The sequence below is a fragment of the Cynoglossus semilaevis genome, chromosome 2 (assembly GCF_000523025.1).
Source record: "Cynoglossus semilaevis isolate Cse_v1.0 chromosome 2, Cse_v1.0, whole genome shotgun sequence".
NCBI lineage: Eukaryota > Metazoa > Chordata > Actinopteri > Pleuronectiformes > Cynoglossidae > Cynoglossus > Cynoglossus semilaevis.
In genome coordinates, this window is record NC_024308.1 from 1,062,261 (window position 1) to 1,076,313 (window position 14,053).

At 38.4% G+C, this 14,053-nt stretch overlaps 2 protein-coding genes and 1 long non-coding RNA gene across 5 annotated transcripts in view; all 3 read left to right on the plus strand.

Moving 5' to 3' along the window:
- Nucleotides 1–1,693: 1,693 nt before the first annotated feature.
- LOC112486781 (uncharacterized) lies at nt 1,694–2,479 on the plus strand. Its single transcript, XR_003049267.1, has 2 exons — nt 1,694–1,828; nt 1,932–2,479. It is a non-coding gene; the product is annotated as an uncharacterized LOC112486781 (long non-coding RNA).
- A 373-nt stretch (nt 2,480–2,852) lies between these two features.
- Nucleotides 2,853–8,877, plus strand: soat1 (sterol O-acyltransferase 1). 2 transcript variants are annotated; one of them, XM_008330127.3, is made up of 16 exons: nt 2,853–3,029; nt 3,485–3,636; nt 4,785–4,843; nt 4,974–5,122; nt 5,243–5,302; nt 5,408–5,515; nt 5,798–6,077; nt 6,223–6,301; nt 6,400–6,484; nt 6,575–6,620; nt 6,706–6,835; nt 6,935–7,032; nt 7,251–7,349; nt 7,544–7,679; nt 7,904–8,049; nt 8,186–8,877. In XM_008330127.3, exons 2-16 carry the CDS (start codon nt 3,486–3,488, stop codon nt 8,261–8,263), a joined length of 1,704 nt encoding a protein of 567 aa, XP_008328349.1. In that variant the 5' UTR covers nt 2,853–3,029; nt 3,485; the 3' UTR covers nt 8,264–8,877. The 2 variants fall into 2 exon arrangements, with proteins under 2 accessions (XP_008328349.1, XP_024921192.1); XM_025065424.1 differs by lacking the exon at nt 2,853–3,029 and adding an exon at nt 3,036–3,173.
- A 1,916-nt stretch (nt 8,878–10,793) lies between these two features.
- The window catches only part of abl2 (c-abl oncogene 2, non-receptor tyrosine kinase), a 23,559-nt gene continuing 20,299 nt past the window's right edge, over nt 10,794–14,053 (plus strand). Inside the window, exon 1 of one of the 2 annotated variants that reach the window (XM_017031225.2) lies at nt 10,794–11,490. In XM_017031225.2, coding sequence (XP_016886714.1) covers nt 11,274–11,490 — 217 coding nt within the window. In that variant the 5' untranslated portion in view covers nt 10,794–11,273. The remainder of the gene's footprint in view (nt 11,491–14,053) is intronic. The other variant, XM_008330106.3, reaches the window with a different exon arrangement.

Genomic DNA, 14,053 nt, shown 5'->3' on the forward strand with positions numbered 1-14,053 from the left:
CCGGGGGAGAGGCCGGGGGGTGGGGGGGGGAGAGGACAGGGACCTGGACCTGGACGCAGAGATGACAAAAGAGTCTTTGGAGGAATCTAATCAGACTTTGACGGATGATCGATGAAACACAAACTGTGATTCAGAGACGGCCAGTCGCACGCCAGCAGGCGAGGCCGAGAGGGTTCAGAGGTCAAAGGGTACGACATGTTCAAATGTTAATCTATGGTAAACAGTCAAATGGTAATTAATAACACTCTGGAAGAAGTGACGTGGCTGAATATCCTTTTATCTTTCCATTTCCCCTCTGAGCGTGTTCAAGGTCATGTGACTGCCTTTAGTAATCAGCAAAAACACAAATGCATTTAAATGTTTTCTTTTGGTTCATGAGAAAATCATTCAACTCCAAGATCACAGTAGATGTTACTGGTTGTAAAAAAACAGGACTCATTGTTGTGTGGTGTAAACAACAGTAAAATTACACTCATGAAAGTGTCATTAACTTATTTAATAATAATAATCTATTTATGTCAAATTTAATTTTAATACTGATTAGTGAACCTTCAATGTGAGTCCTTTATATAAAGCTAAAAATTACATAAATATTTTAAGAAATTCATTCTTTTCTTTTCTTTTTAATTCAGTTCTATCATGGATTTAAAAGCCAATAGTGAGAAACAGAATCTTAATTATTTACTTCCTGTTCAGATCAAATAGAGAAATAGTTTTGAAGAACACGGTCTCCCTCCACAGGCTGAACTGTAGTATTGCAAGGCCTAGTGTGTCAAAAAATGGTTCTTTAAAATACAAATGCAATGCTCTGGCTTTGATTACACTGCTGTAAAATCTGAATCAGAATTTGTTTTTTTGATTATGTGTGATTCAAAATATTAAAATATTTTAAAGTAGAACTAAATATTCCACATTTCAAAATTGATTTTGGATTTAAAAAAGCTTTAAGGATTATCTCGAAAAAGAACTTTAATAACAAGGTAGATGTTCGTATTTATCTACTGTTGTATCTAACAATAAGAGTAGACAAAATGCTCAGGGTCTGACATAAAATTTTAACAACCAATAAACATTTTCACAAATAATTTCCTTTAAAAAGACTTTACAAAGTTCACAAGACAACTTTTTTGTTCGTGGAAACCCCATGATGGACCGCGGGCTGGATTTTAGATATGGATAAACAGGAGGGTAACTGTTCTATAAACATGTTTTTTTTTTTTTAATTAAAAGTCATGAGATTTTCCATATGTCACTTTGTCTCACTAGAACTTAAATTGTGAATTATATTTCATGAAATAAATTGCAGACATAACGCCCAAAACATGCAGATTGGAAAAACAGATTAAAATGAAAAAGTATCTATGTCCAGTTTATATTTTATGATAAATTAATTTGAATAAATATGAAAAAAATGTCACTGTTTTGTTGTGTAGATTCAGTTAAAATGGGAACCAGAACATGAGAGATCAAGATGAACTCTCTTTTGGTTCAACCAGCAACATGGTGGAACGAAGGTGAGACCAATTCATCAGTGGACTGAATGGGCACCGTCTCTATGTTAGATCAGCTCACAGTGAGCTCTGTGCATGTGATCATCACTGATTCCTGACGTCATCAGCTTGAATATGCCGGCGTGGATGTTGTGCAGCTGAGGTTCCTGCGGTTGCACAGCCATAAGTCGTTCCAGCACATGACTGTCAGCTGCTTGGGAAACTCAACCGCTGCTGCTGTGACAGATTCAACAACACAACGGGTGATGCACTTTCTGGGCGACTCTGGCAAAGAAATTCCATCGCAGCAAATTGGAATTTTACAAAAAGGATGTGAGGTCAGTCTAAATGTTATTAAGAGTCACTCTTTTTTTTTAGTTTGGCAGTTTTGGTTTTTAGTTTAGTACAAGAAACAGTCTGGTCTGACTGATTGTTTTGCAGGTGAAGATGGTTGTGGAGGTTCATGGGAGCACGGAGCTGCATCGTGGGGATATGCAGCTACAGTGCCGTGAAAAAGTATTTGCCCCCTTCCTGATTTCTGTGTTTTTTGCATATTTATCACACACAAAGGTTTCAGATCATCAAACCAATTTTAGTATGACACAGAGACAACCCAAGGAAATAGAAAATGCAGTTTCTAAATGATGATTTTATTTACCAAGAGAGAAAAAATTACAAACTTGTCTGGCCCTCCCCACAGTCCAGAGATCAACGTGGTTCCAGGACCTCTCTGTTTCTTATGACCGACAAGTGTTATTTGCATGTGTATTTTTCCATGTTGTATTTAACATATGTTTGATATAAATGCCATATAAAGTCATATGATGTGTTTAAAAAAAGTTATGAAATTGTGATTCCATTTCAGTAGCCTGCACAGTAAACAACGTACAGCACTATCATGATATAATTTTAACTGCCCCTGTGTATTTTAAATGATTCTGTTTTATAAAGAGCAAATTAATAAATTATTTTTTTCAGTAAGAATTCAATATGCTGTGAAATAATCTATGACCGTAAGGCACGAGTACGTGATACATTTTATCGTAATTATGAACACTTTGGAAATCAATTAAAAAGAAATACAATTTAATGTTGGGTGTTAATTATGCCTGCCTTAGTAAGCCTAATTATCAAATTATTATTATTATTTATTTATTATAAATTATTATTATTATTATTATAAATTATTAAAGTTTTCATGTTAAATTGTGCAGTAGGTTTTGTTTTATCATGGTTGGTCAATGTAACAGGTTTTGTTCTAAACTTTTGGTTTTGTTTACTGATTTAATCGTTGATTATTTGGGGGCTGATCTGCGGTCAGCAGGGGCTGGTGCGCGTATGACGTCAGAAGGAGGAGAGAGACACTGGGCCAATCAGCGACAAGCGCCCAGGTCTTTTTCTGCTCCGTGTTGATACAATGAAGAAGGTGGGCAGCATCTCACTGTGTCGCTGCTGTGAGGGGCTTCAACTTTTCACAGAGTTTCACAGCGGAAACACCGAGTTCCTGTGAATAAGAGAAGACCACGGTTACTGAACCAAGTGAGTATACTTCAGGAAGTGTTTAACTCTGCTGAGGTTTGTGTAAATTCCTGCCGTGCAGCTAACGACAGTCAACGACAACAGGCTGGCTAATTGAAATAGCTCTTGTCAACCATTAATTACACTCAATAACATCAAGGGAAGGTATTAATGAAGATCGTTGTTATAGAATAAAGAATGTCGCTACACATTTTTTTACAAATTACTTCGTAAATTCCTTTACTCCTCGCGTAACCATAACTCTTGATATTAGCTTGGGCTAACTCTGCTGTCCGCTGTCATGTGAATCTGATTTTTGTATTTACTTTGTCTGTCAACATGACAAATGTTACTTGTCTTCCACGTCTGTGGGTGTTTTCACCAAACGATATGACAGCTAAATAAAATATAAATTAAAGAAAAAAAAGATATGGTTTGAAACATATTAATGTCACTGTTTCTGTGGATATTTTCAGGATGGAGAATGAAGACAACAGAGTCCTCAGGTCCCGCAGCAGGTCCTCAACCAAGAAGATCAACTCCTCTGACCCGGACACTTCTTTTGATGGAGAATCCAGTCTGGAGGGTCATCAGCGAGGACGTGGAGACAACCACATTACCAGAAACGGTGAGACATTTTCTCACCCAAGGACATTTGTCGTCATTTCATTTTTACGCCGCAGCTCCATCTACTTCAGGACGTTGACCTTTTTCAACAGTAAAATGTGAAGCAGACCTGTTGACTAACCCCCTCCCTCTACATTTCCCTAAATTTCCCTGAATGTGGCGTAAGTCATTGAGCCGTAAGTCAAGTGGTCATGACTTCCTCTTGACCTGAGGCGGTGAGAGTGATTTTGTGGCCACGTTTAATGATGAGTACAGATTTAAGAAGAAATCCAAGTATGTACTGTAAGAGGAAGTGGCTCAAGTTGTGGTTTGTCTTATTCCTTGTGTAATCACAGTGTGACACAGAGCCTCGTTTATAGTTTGAGATAATCTTATAGTTAGTGGAGTTGATTGTAAATGGATAGAACTGCAGATAGATTTTTTTTATTACATATTAATATACACAGTCATATTATTTGTTTTGCTGGTTTACTCAGTATCTGAACAAACTTGTTCATCCTCAGACAACTTTAATGACTGTATTTGTTTCGTGAGTCACGAGATTCTTTTAGTCTTACAGACCGATGGGCTGGTGTGTCTCTTTCTAGTTTCTATTATTGTTGTAAACTCTAAATGATTGCAAATGAATTCTGTAAATTTACACAATATTCTCTTTCTAAAAATGTGAGAAATTTAATTTTCTCTCGCAGAATTAAATGAATAAATAAACACAAACACACTTGTCCAAAACTGGACCACACCCTGGTACAACCCAGAGTTATTATGTTACAGCTGATTAGCTTCTTACTCTTTAACACCTGGCTTCAGTTTACATTTGACAACTATGGCCTTCAGTTTCAGTTTGTCAGTTTGTCAGTTGGAAACTTACTTATATTTCCTCACTCAGCGAGGCTGGTGTGACGTAAGCGGGTGTCTGACCTGGAGTAACTTTTTTTGTTCGTAGTTTTCGATTTGCTGTAACTTCTTATGTTATTGTCAGTGGAAACAACACTGGAGCCATGGAACTAAAAATGTAAACTCACTTCTCTTCTGAATTGGGTTTATACTGTATATATTTTTCCCGTTTTACTGTACTTTTACCAGAGCAGGTCTGTTACATTATCACACCTCTACTGTATGTCAACAGTATTCTTCTGCCCCCAATTTCAGGGAGAATTGAAATGGAACACATGATCAGCAAAAAACTAGAGCTGAAGAGGAAAGCTGAGGTTTGTGGTTCATTTTAGTCTTTTGTCCAGGTCATTGACTGCTCACAATTTCAAAACAATGTCAGCCTAAAATCTGAAAGAAATGAAATAAATTATTCTATGTCTATTCTGTGGGTCATCGTTCCTGAAGTTTTTGAAAAGCGATCTGCTGCGTCAGTTGGAGAGTCAGGTTGGTGACTTTGTGGACAGCCTCATAGAAGAGTCGGCCACTCTAGAACCTGCCCCACTTCCTGCCGTCTTCTCACCTCCGGTGTTGGACAAGGACAAGAGCAGACTCAGGTATCACCGTTCACTTGAAAAAAAAAAACACTTTAAAGACATGAATCTAACATGTAACGTACTATATTATATCTGCTAATTAAACTGGTTCTTTTTTTCTTAATTCATTTTACTTTTCAGACATTTTCGACCTCCTCATTACCAAGGGAAGCTGTTTGTCAGCCGCAGGTCACTCCTGGAGTAAGTTGACACTTTCATTTGACACTTGACTCATTTATTTCTTGAACTAAACCTATCGCAGCTAAAGGATCATCATAAACTGTCTTTGTCTGTTCTCTGCTGCAGTGAGCTGTTTGAGGTCAACCACATCAGGACCATCTACCACATGTTTATCGCTCTGCTGATTCTGTTCATCCTCAGTACACTGGTGGTAGATTTCATTGATGAAGGCAGGTAATATATGACTGGTTCACGTTATACATTTAATTTCTCTTCCCACATTTGTTTTGGCACCATGTTAGAATCTTTGAGCACATGGTCATGAAAGTTGTATGAGCCCTAAATGGCATGCTGCAACACTGACCAGATACAGTAGATATAAGAACGTCCAACAGTAACGTATAATGTGACATCACTTATTTGTGCTGCTTCCGTGAGCGGAGCTTCGCTCTTTTTATTGGTGGTAAAATAAATCCTATGATTGTCTTTTCTTTTCTTTTTTCTTTTCCTCCTCAGACTGGTGTTGGACTTCGACCTGCTGGTCTATGCCTTTGGACAGTTCCCCCTGGTGGTGTGCACGTGGATCTGCATGTTTCTGACTGTGCTGGTGGTTCCTTACTCTCTGTTCCACCTGTGGACACAGAGCCAGTCTGGGTCTTACCCCAGGTTGTACAGTTTCCTGTTTGGTTCAGCGTTCCTGCTCTACCAGGCTCTGGGCCTTGGTTTTCTTCCCACATATGTGGTGGTGACCAACAGTATGCCGCCTGCGTCCTGCTTCATCATCATTCTAGAACAGGTAGGATGGCATGTACGGCATTGTCACAGTACTTTAATTTGCTATTTCGTGAACATTATTTATTTACTGAGAATCTTACTCTGAATCTGAATCTGATTTTAAAATCATTGCTTTTGCTGTTTTTATCCTCTGTGTAACATGACAGGTGCGTCTGATGATGAAAGCACACTCCTTCATCAGAGAGAATGTCCCAAAGGTTTGGAGCTTGGATAAAAACAAGACCAGTAGGTCGTTTCTCCCTCCGACCTCCTCAACTTATAAATCTTCTTCTTATACTTCTTGGTTGTGCCGAGTGCTGAGTGCTGTCTTCTTTGTACCCCAGGCTCCAGCCCAGTGGTTCCTCAGGTTTTTCACTATATCTACTTCCTGTTTGCACCCACACTCATTTACAGGGATAAGTATCCACGGTAGGTGATTGTATTCTAACTGAACACTGTGCAGATATCTTACCTGACGTGGTGAATACCTGACCAGATGTTGTTTATCATGTTGTACAGTAACCCGACCATCAGATGGGGATACGTGGCCACAAAGTTACTTCAGGTATCAGGAATCTTAAAATTCAACCCAATAACTCAGACATTCACTGTTATCTTTATCTTTAACTTTGACCGTTCTCACCCTCCAGGTCCTCGGCTGTTTGTTTTATGCCTATTATGTGTTTGTGCGACTGTGCATCCCTCAGTTTCGCAGTGTCAGTCTACAGCTCTTTGACCTTAAAGCTATGGTCCTCTGTGTCTTTAACTCCATCCTACCAGGTAAAATGACGACGCTCACTTTCCTCGATTGCAGTGAAAACTAACATCATGACGACGACGTTAATATTCCATCTGGTTTCTCTCTTTCTCTTTGTAAAGGAGTGCTGGTTCTTTTGCTGGGATTTTTTGCCTTTCTTCATTGTTGGCTCAACGCTTTCGCGGAGATGCTTTGTTTTGCTGATAGGATGTTCTACAAGGTGAGTCTGTCAGTCTGTTGATGTTCTAAATCTAAGTCTAATGCACGTTTTAAAGGAGAAATCAATTCATTTTTTTTTAACACGAATGCTTTTGTTATCCTACAACTACTGCAGTACTTAAACTTTACATTGACGACTGTGTTGTTTCTTTTTTTAAATCTGGTTACTCACTGTTTAATTTCATTTTTCTAATGATTTTATTTTATTGGACGTTACAGGATTGGTGGAATTCAACATCATTCGCCAACTACTACCGTACATGGAATGTAGTGGTCCATGACTGGCTGTATTACTATGTTTACAGGGACTTACTGTGGGTGAGTTTTGCATTGGGGCATTTTCACACTCAGGTTTTATTAAATTGGAATATAAGCCGCTGCCTTATTTTCATGAAATTCATAATTAATGATTACTGTTGTAACAAGTTAAAGTCAGTTAAATAACTACCAGTGTTGTGCGTGGATTACAGTAAATTGTCTGGCAGTGACGTTTTGTCTCATGTTCTTTCCAGATGACTAAGAAGCGTTTCAGAGCTGCGGCCATGCTGTTTGTCTTCACTGTTTCTGCGGTGGTCCACGAGTATATTCTTGCCGTCTGCTTCGGCTTTTTCTACCCTGTGCTCTTCTGCCTTTTTATGTGCTTTGGAAGTAAGTGAAAAGTTCCACTTCACAATTTAGAGGTCGTTCCAAATTATTTGATTCAGATTTCACTATTGCAAGAAACATTTTTTGAATTTTTGAGATTTGTTTGAGATGCAGCTATGTTCTATCAGTCTAATTGATTAATTCAATTTGTCCTTTTATTCCAGTTAAAAAAGTATAAAATTACAAATGTAGAGTTTGTCCACCCTCATCTTTACTTTTCCTCTCAGTGATGTTTAACTTCATACTGCACGACCAAAGAAAGGGACCGATCTGGAACATCATCATGTGGACGTCGCTGTTCGTGGGTCAGGGAGTCATCATATGTCTTTACTCCCACGAGTGGTACGCCCAGCGCTACTGCCCCTCGAAAGAGGTAACACTTGAAGCACAGCGTCGCTGTTCATTTGTCGCTTTTGAGACCAACTGTTTTTAAATTCACGAAGGAGAATAACTCCTAAAACATCGTCGTATTGGTCGCCGTGCCGTAACCCGTCTTTTTTTTATTGCAGACTTCCTTCTTGGAGTCACTGAGGCCTCGCTCCTGGAGCTGCCAGCAGGGTTTGGTGGTGGACGCTGGAAAGCTGTGACCTGCTTCATGTTCTGCTGATGACTCATCCTGGTTCATGTCTTAGTTTACTTTCATGACTTTTGCTCTTTGATTATTTTAATTTATTGCACTTGGGTCTCAGCTGAGTGATTGAGATCGTGTGCCAAAATACTCTTCACTCCAACAGCCAATTCACACCGATGCCTTTCGTACATGTTGGTTGTCAAAGGCATGACCATAAAGAGTCCAAACCAAACGTGTATATTAATTTTATGTTTTCTTTTTTCCAGTGATTTGTGTTCACCAACTGTGAAATCACTCGCTGTGCCAAACAGAACAGTGGCAATAATGCAGCTCAGTACAATCTATATACATATATGCAGTAACCAGTGGTTAGTGACGGTCGTAACTTGGACCCTGTTGTAACAAATGTTCATAGTGCAGCTCAAAAAATGTCATTTACATTCATTGGTCGAGAGACTTATTCCAAAGGGTTTTGTACAACTCTGACAACCTCTAGTCTCAGTACATGAACCTGAAGTTTTTACATCCAAAAGTTGTATATTTTCCAAAAAACTGAATATATTTTTATTTAAATAAGTTCTCACACCGCACAGTTTAAAAAGTTAAAAAAAAGGTGCTTTCACACAGAACTCAAAATCTTAAACAAAACCGATAACATTTCATTTGAACAAAATTGATGTAATCTGTGACTCCCAAATGTATTGCTTGTGTTAGTGAAGATGTAATTATATTAACCTTTCATCAAGTTATATTTTGCCAATCACCAATTACAAGTATATTATTCAAGTTATATTTTGCCAATCACCAATTGTAGAGATCAAACGTAGAGTGAATTCAAATGAATGGAGAAATTGCAGCTGGCTGCTATAGTAATTAAAATACATATGCTATGTATCTGATATAAATATATTTTGTACATTGTATTATTTGAAAGAACTACTGAAACATTACATTGCACATTTGAAGTTATTAATTGCAATATGTGTTGTTACAAAAAACTGTATTAATTTAATTTTCTGAATATGTGATGGATTCTCCAAAGTGGGAAAACATAGAACGGTTAAAATCCTTACGACCACAAGATGGCACTGTATTCAAATATTTCCTTTTCTTATGAAGGCTGGAGAAATGTCTCCAGTCTGAGAAACTACTTCCACACAATGCAGGGACTTTTTTTTTTAACATGCAACTATCTGATTACCTGAGACTAAGGACCTAATTTAATTTTTGAGAACAAAATGTTCTACTTAGGTTTTTATTTTACTTAACGCCCTTGACATCCAGTTAATAATGACAATTTTGTTGGCAGTGAAAAGAGGCGAGAGGCACAAACACTGAAAAGTGCATCTGTTTATTTTGTGAGGAGGGCTTGTCCAGCCAACTGTGATTTATCTTCGTAGTATTGTCTTTGTGTTCCTTTTTTCTGTTTTTCCTCAAATCCATCAAATGGTGGGAAAGGAATAATAAAAAACACAAAAGTTGCTAATTCTCTCTTTTGCTTAACCTTTAATTGTGGTCATTCTTATACATTCATCTTTAAAAAAAAAAAAAAAAGATTTGCAAGATTTGATCATTTGTATTCTCACCAGCAACAACTGGTAGAAGATGGTACTGCATGCTACAAATACTGTTGCCAATGGTATAAAATGTATTTTATATTTCACAAGTATTTTCAGAGGATCTGTAGGAGGGGGTGGGAATTTTTTTTTGTTAAGACAATTTTTGTATTTCTTTTTCAAATTTTCCTTTTCTGCAGATGTCATTTATTTACATAGACAATTGACAGGCGATGTTTATACTGTTGTAGGTCGACATAGTGTGTTTTTGAATGGACGGCTACTGTTCACTGTACCAGTAGGTCGACATAGTGTGTTTTTGAATGAACGGCTACTGTTCACTGTACCGTGCACATATTCAAACATAAATGGCATGTACACAAAGTTGAACTAGTCTCATCTTTAGAATGATTAGACCATAGAGAAGCTGCCAGTGGATGTAGCATGGCGCGGGAGAGGCACACAACCCAAAGACCACTGTCCCCAGAGTGAAACACTGAGTTGGGATCATACTATTCAGCTGTGAGGATGATTCAGAATATCTAGAATTGAGAATACTTTTCAGGAGCTATGAAGAATCTTTTTTTCAACTTTTCAGTTACTGTTACCCACAATCACATTAGCTTTCAGGAGCTATGAAGAATCTTTTTTTTTTTCAACTTTTTAATTACTGTTAACCATTTACATTGGTGTTCATTGATTTAAATCCAACACAAAACTGAAGACGTATATTTATTTTTGCATTTAATCAAAATTGCAGGTGATATAGCACAGTTATTCTGGACATAGAGCCCTAACTGTATGGAATCATTCGTCTGATCATAGTCTTTATTCAACGATTTCGTTGTTGGTTCATTTTTCTCATCATCTACTTGCCGATAACAGATGTCAGTGCATTTCTGTTAACATTCGATAACACAAACTGACTCCCATTTCTGGAACCAGGGTTTGGGCATTGTTGGGATTCGATCGTTGTTGGTCCTAAGGAGGAGGAGGTGGAGGAGGAGGTGGCTCGGTGACAGGGGATCCAGCGCGGTGAACCCCCCGCCTTGTGCAATACATCTTCTGTTCTGCGGTAAAGATGGCGGCGTCAAAGGGGGCGCACAGCTGCCGGACAACGGCAAGAGAATTGTAAAAAAAAGCTCCGGCTTTGACTGAATGACTCTCGTCTAAAACCGTTACTTTCTGCTTGAACACTATCTGGGTTACCGGACCGGAGAGAGCCGCTGTCACGAAGCCGTGTTGCAGTTTTTTTTTTGTTAAAGGTGAGGGTGGGTGGGTTTCACTGTTCATTGCTAAGCCTAGCTGCTAACAGCGCTAGGAACGTTAGCCTAACGGAGGAGACGAGCAGGGAAGGCACTGGGGAAGACTGTTCCGGCCAGGCCGCTCCAGCTCGTGGGAATGTAAGCCAGAGGAGCGCAGTGGGGGTTGTTCGCTTCGTCCCAGACGTCCGTACACTAAACCAGCGGGATGGGACAGCAGGTAGGCCGCGTCGGTGAAGGCTCATCGACCGCACTCCAGCCACCACAGCCCCACGCGTCTCAACCACACCAAGGGAAAGGGAACCGGGGGAGCGGCGCCGGGAGAAGACCCCGAGAACCCGGCTGTAGCATCGGGACACCACCGGGCAGGACCGCTGCAATCGCGGTGCCAGATCCAGCCATCAATATATTCACCCAACACTCAGGTGAGTAAATGAAAACAAACGTATTTGGATGTTTGATGCAATAGATGGACGGAAGATGCTTTAAAACGCTGTATTGATATGAACAGCTTCTCGCTGATCATGTTTGACATCGACGCGTTAGCGGAAATGGCTCTGACAACTAACATTAGCCTTTTATTGCTCACATATTTCGTCTTTAGAAAAACAAAAACAGACACACACTGTATATATTTTTCGATTTTTTTTTTCAAAACATTAAGAACGGGTTCAACCGCGTAGGAAAACCTGAACCTTTAACACAGATAAATGTATAGAATGTAAATTAACACAGTTAAATGTATAGAATGTAAAATTAATAATAATAATAAAACATTAAACCAGAGTCATATAGCATTGGTTGTTCGGTAATTTTAATAGTTCATAAAAGGTATAATGATTGTATTGATCAGCAAAGATAATCTCTTGCTGTTGTTTTACCTTTCTTTTCTGCAAGTCAGTTCCACAGCCTGCCTCGGAAGCAGAGAGTTCGATTCCCAGATGAACCACATGCTTAGTGCCTGCTGGGCATATCTGCTGTTAACACAAGAATTTCCCAAAATATGGGATCAATATACTGTAGTTCAAAAGGTTGTGACAGCACTTTGTGGTGGAAATGATTACCAACCAAAAAACGGGCCAGTAGGTGGCACTAACTAAGTCAGAGAAAGCAGAAAGTGATGTTAAAACCCATAAAATAAGAAGGATTCGGAGTCTGTGACCAAGAGTCTTAATAAGACTAATAAATTCACACACAAAAATAAAAAAAAAAAGTTGTTGGAGGCTAAGATAAGACTAATAAATTCACACACAAAAATCCAAGTTGTTGGAGGCTAAGAAACGTATACTATTATTATTAGATTATATTTTTTTTCTACATTAGTTTATATCAGTTTTCCTACCGAAAATGACATACAAGCAGGAGGAAGCGACCTTATTGTTACGCTGTCTTGAGTTTGTTGTATGTTAACTGAGAAATATAAATCAAATGTGTGTGTATATATATGTATATATACACACACACAATATATATGTGGCTAACTGCTAGGTGTATATATATGTATATATACACACAATATATATATATGTGGCTAACTGCTATTACCATGTGTGGCTACAAGTGTACCAAAAACAAAAACAAGCATTTCTGCTTCTGAAACAAACGAAGCAGTAACGCTGAAGTCACTTGACTGATTCTACTGCGACTTCACTGTTTGGTTTCGTAATTATTGTGAGCAGACGATGATGTCAAAAAAGCTGACGTGCTAATTTTTGCCAAAAAGCAAAGAAGAGCAACTTGTTGTTTGCACAGTTACATGCAGTCCCATGAGTAATGAAAGTCATGACACACTTCCCCTCACTGCCCTGCTGGACTTTTTAATAAATTAAATTATATCTATGTTACATCCACATGAAACCAAGCAACAGACTGAAGATGTTTTGGCATTAATTGTGTTAATTTTTATTTTTTAAGTATTTATTCTTGTCCGACCGCCCTCACCATGTGCTGGGCAGTAAAGAAGGACATGTTTGTCAAATGAATTGCACGAGACTGTAGGCTGATAAATATTGTTGAGAACAAGTCGTTTACTGAAGGTTTGAAAGCAACTTTCAGTGCGTCCTCCAAAATTCAACAAATCCATGTAGCAAAGTTTTGAGTTCTAGATTAACAAATTTGTAATTAAATCCATTCTTTCAATTAGTCAAAGAAATACAATTAGATGAGAAATGCATACATTTACCTGTTGTTATTTATGTTTTTGATACAGCAATTAACTTAATTTAAGACCATTGATTTATCTCGATTTATCCAGACTAATTGACTTGATTATTTCACGGTTTCATGATTATTTGACAAGCGCACATTCAGGTCATATTGTTGCAGCAAATGTTTTTTTTTCTGTAGAAACAAACAAAAGAGGCAACTTCTTCTTCTTTTTTTTTACAGTAGTGAAGAGTAAAACATGGTCAGAGCAGCAGGTTGTTTCATGATCTACTGTATATGAGGTTCTTCAACGGTCATGGTTCCTTACCAACTGGTTTTTGACAAATGCACTCATACCCTCTGTCTGATCGTATCTGATTGCACAACACTCTCAGTCAGCAGATACGTAGCTTACTTTCTTCCTCTGGGAATTGTATGAATAATTAAAGCTCTCTACTCTCGCCGATTGTGGCCCCAGAGCTTTGCAGTAAAAGGTTTGCTTGTATATAATTAGGGCTATTGATATTATTATTTCATTACTATTTGAAAAGCGTAACATTCATCTCCTCTTCTATCATCAGCGAATTGTTTTGCTCTGCATGTACTGCATGGATGACTGCGGTTAATGTTGCGAAAAACTGACATAGTTGTTGGCAGTCACCCACATGGTAATCATGTTTATGCCCCGGGGCTGTAGCTGTGCACTGATATTGTTATCTGCACCGCAAGTCATGGGGAACAATGCAGATGTTCATGATCTAAACGATCTGTCCACCTCCAGGTTTGGTCCTTCTTCTGTGGGTTTCTTTTATGGGAAACAAAGGTTATGGCATTGGAAATATT

What these genes read in the sequence shown, in the direction of transcription:
- soat1 (XM_008330127.3), top strand. Translation starts at nt 3,486, where the DNA reads ATGGAGAATGAAGACAACAGAGTCCTCAGGTCCCGCAGCAGGTCCTCA. An exon ending in CAACCACATTACCAGAAACG is followed by an intron (nt 3,637 to 4,784) that starts GTGAGACATTTT and finishes CCCCAATTTCAG; the next exon opens with GGAGAATTGAAATGGAACAC. An exon ending in CTTGGATAAAAACAAGACCA is followed by an intron (nt 6,302 to 6,399) that starts GTAGGTCGTTTC and finishes TTTGTACCCCAG; the next exon opens with GCTCCAGCCCAGTGGTTCCT.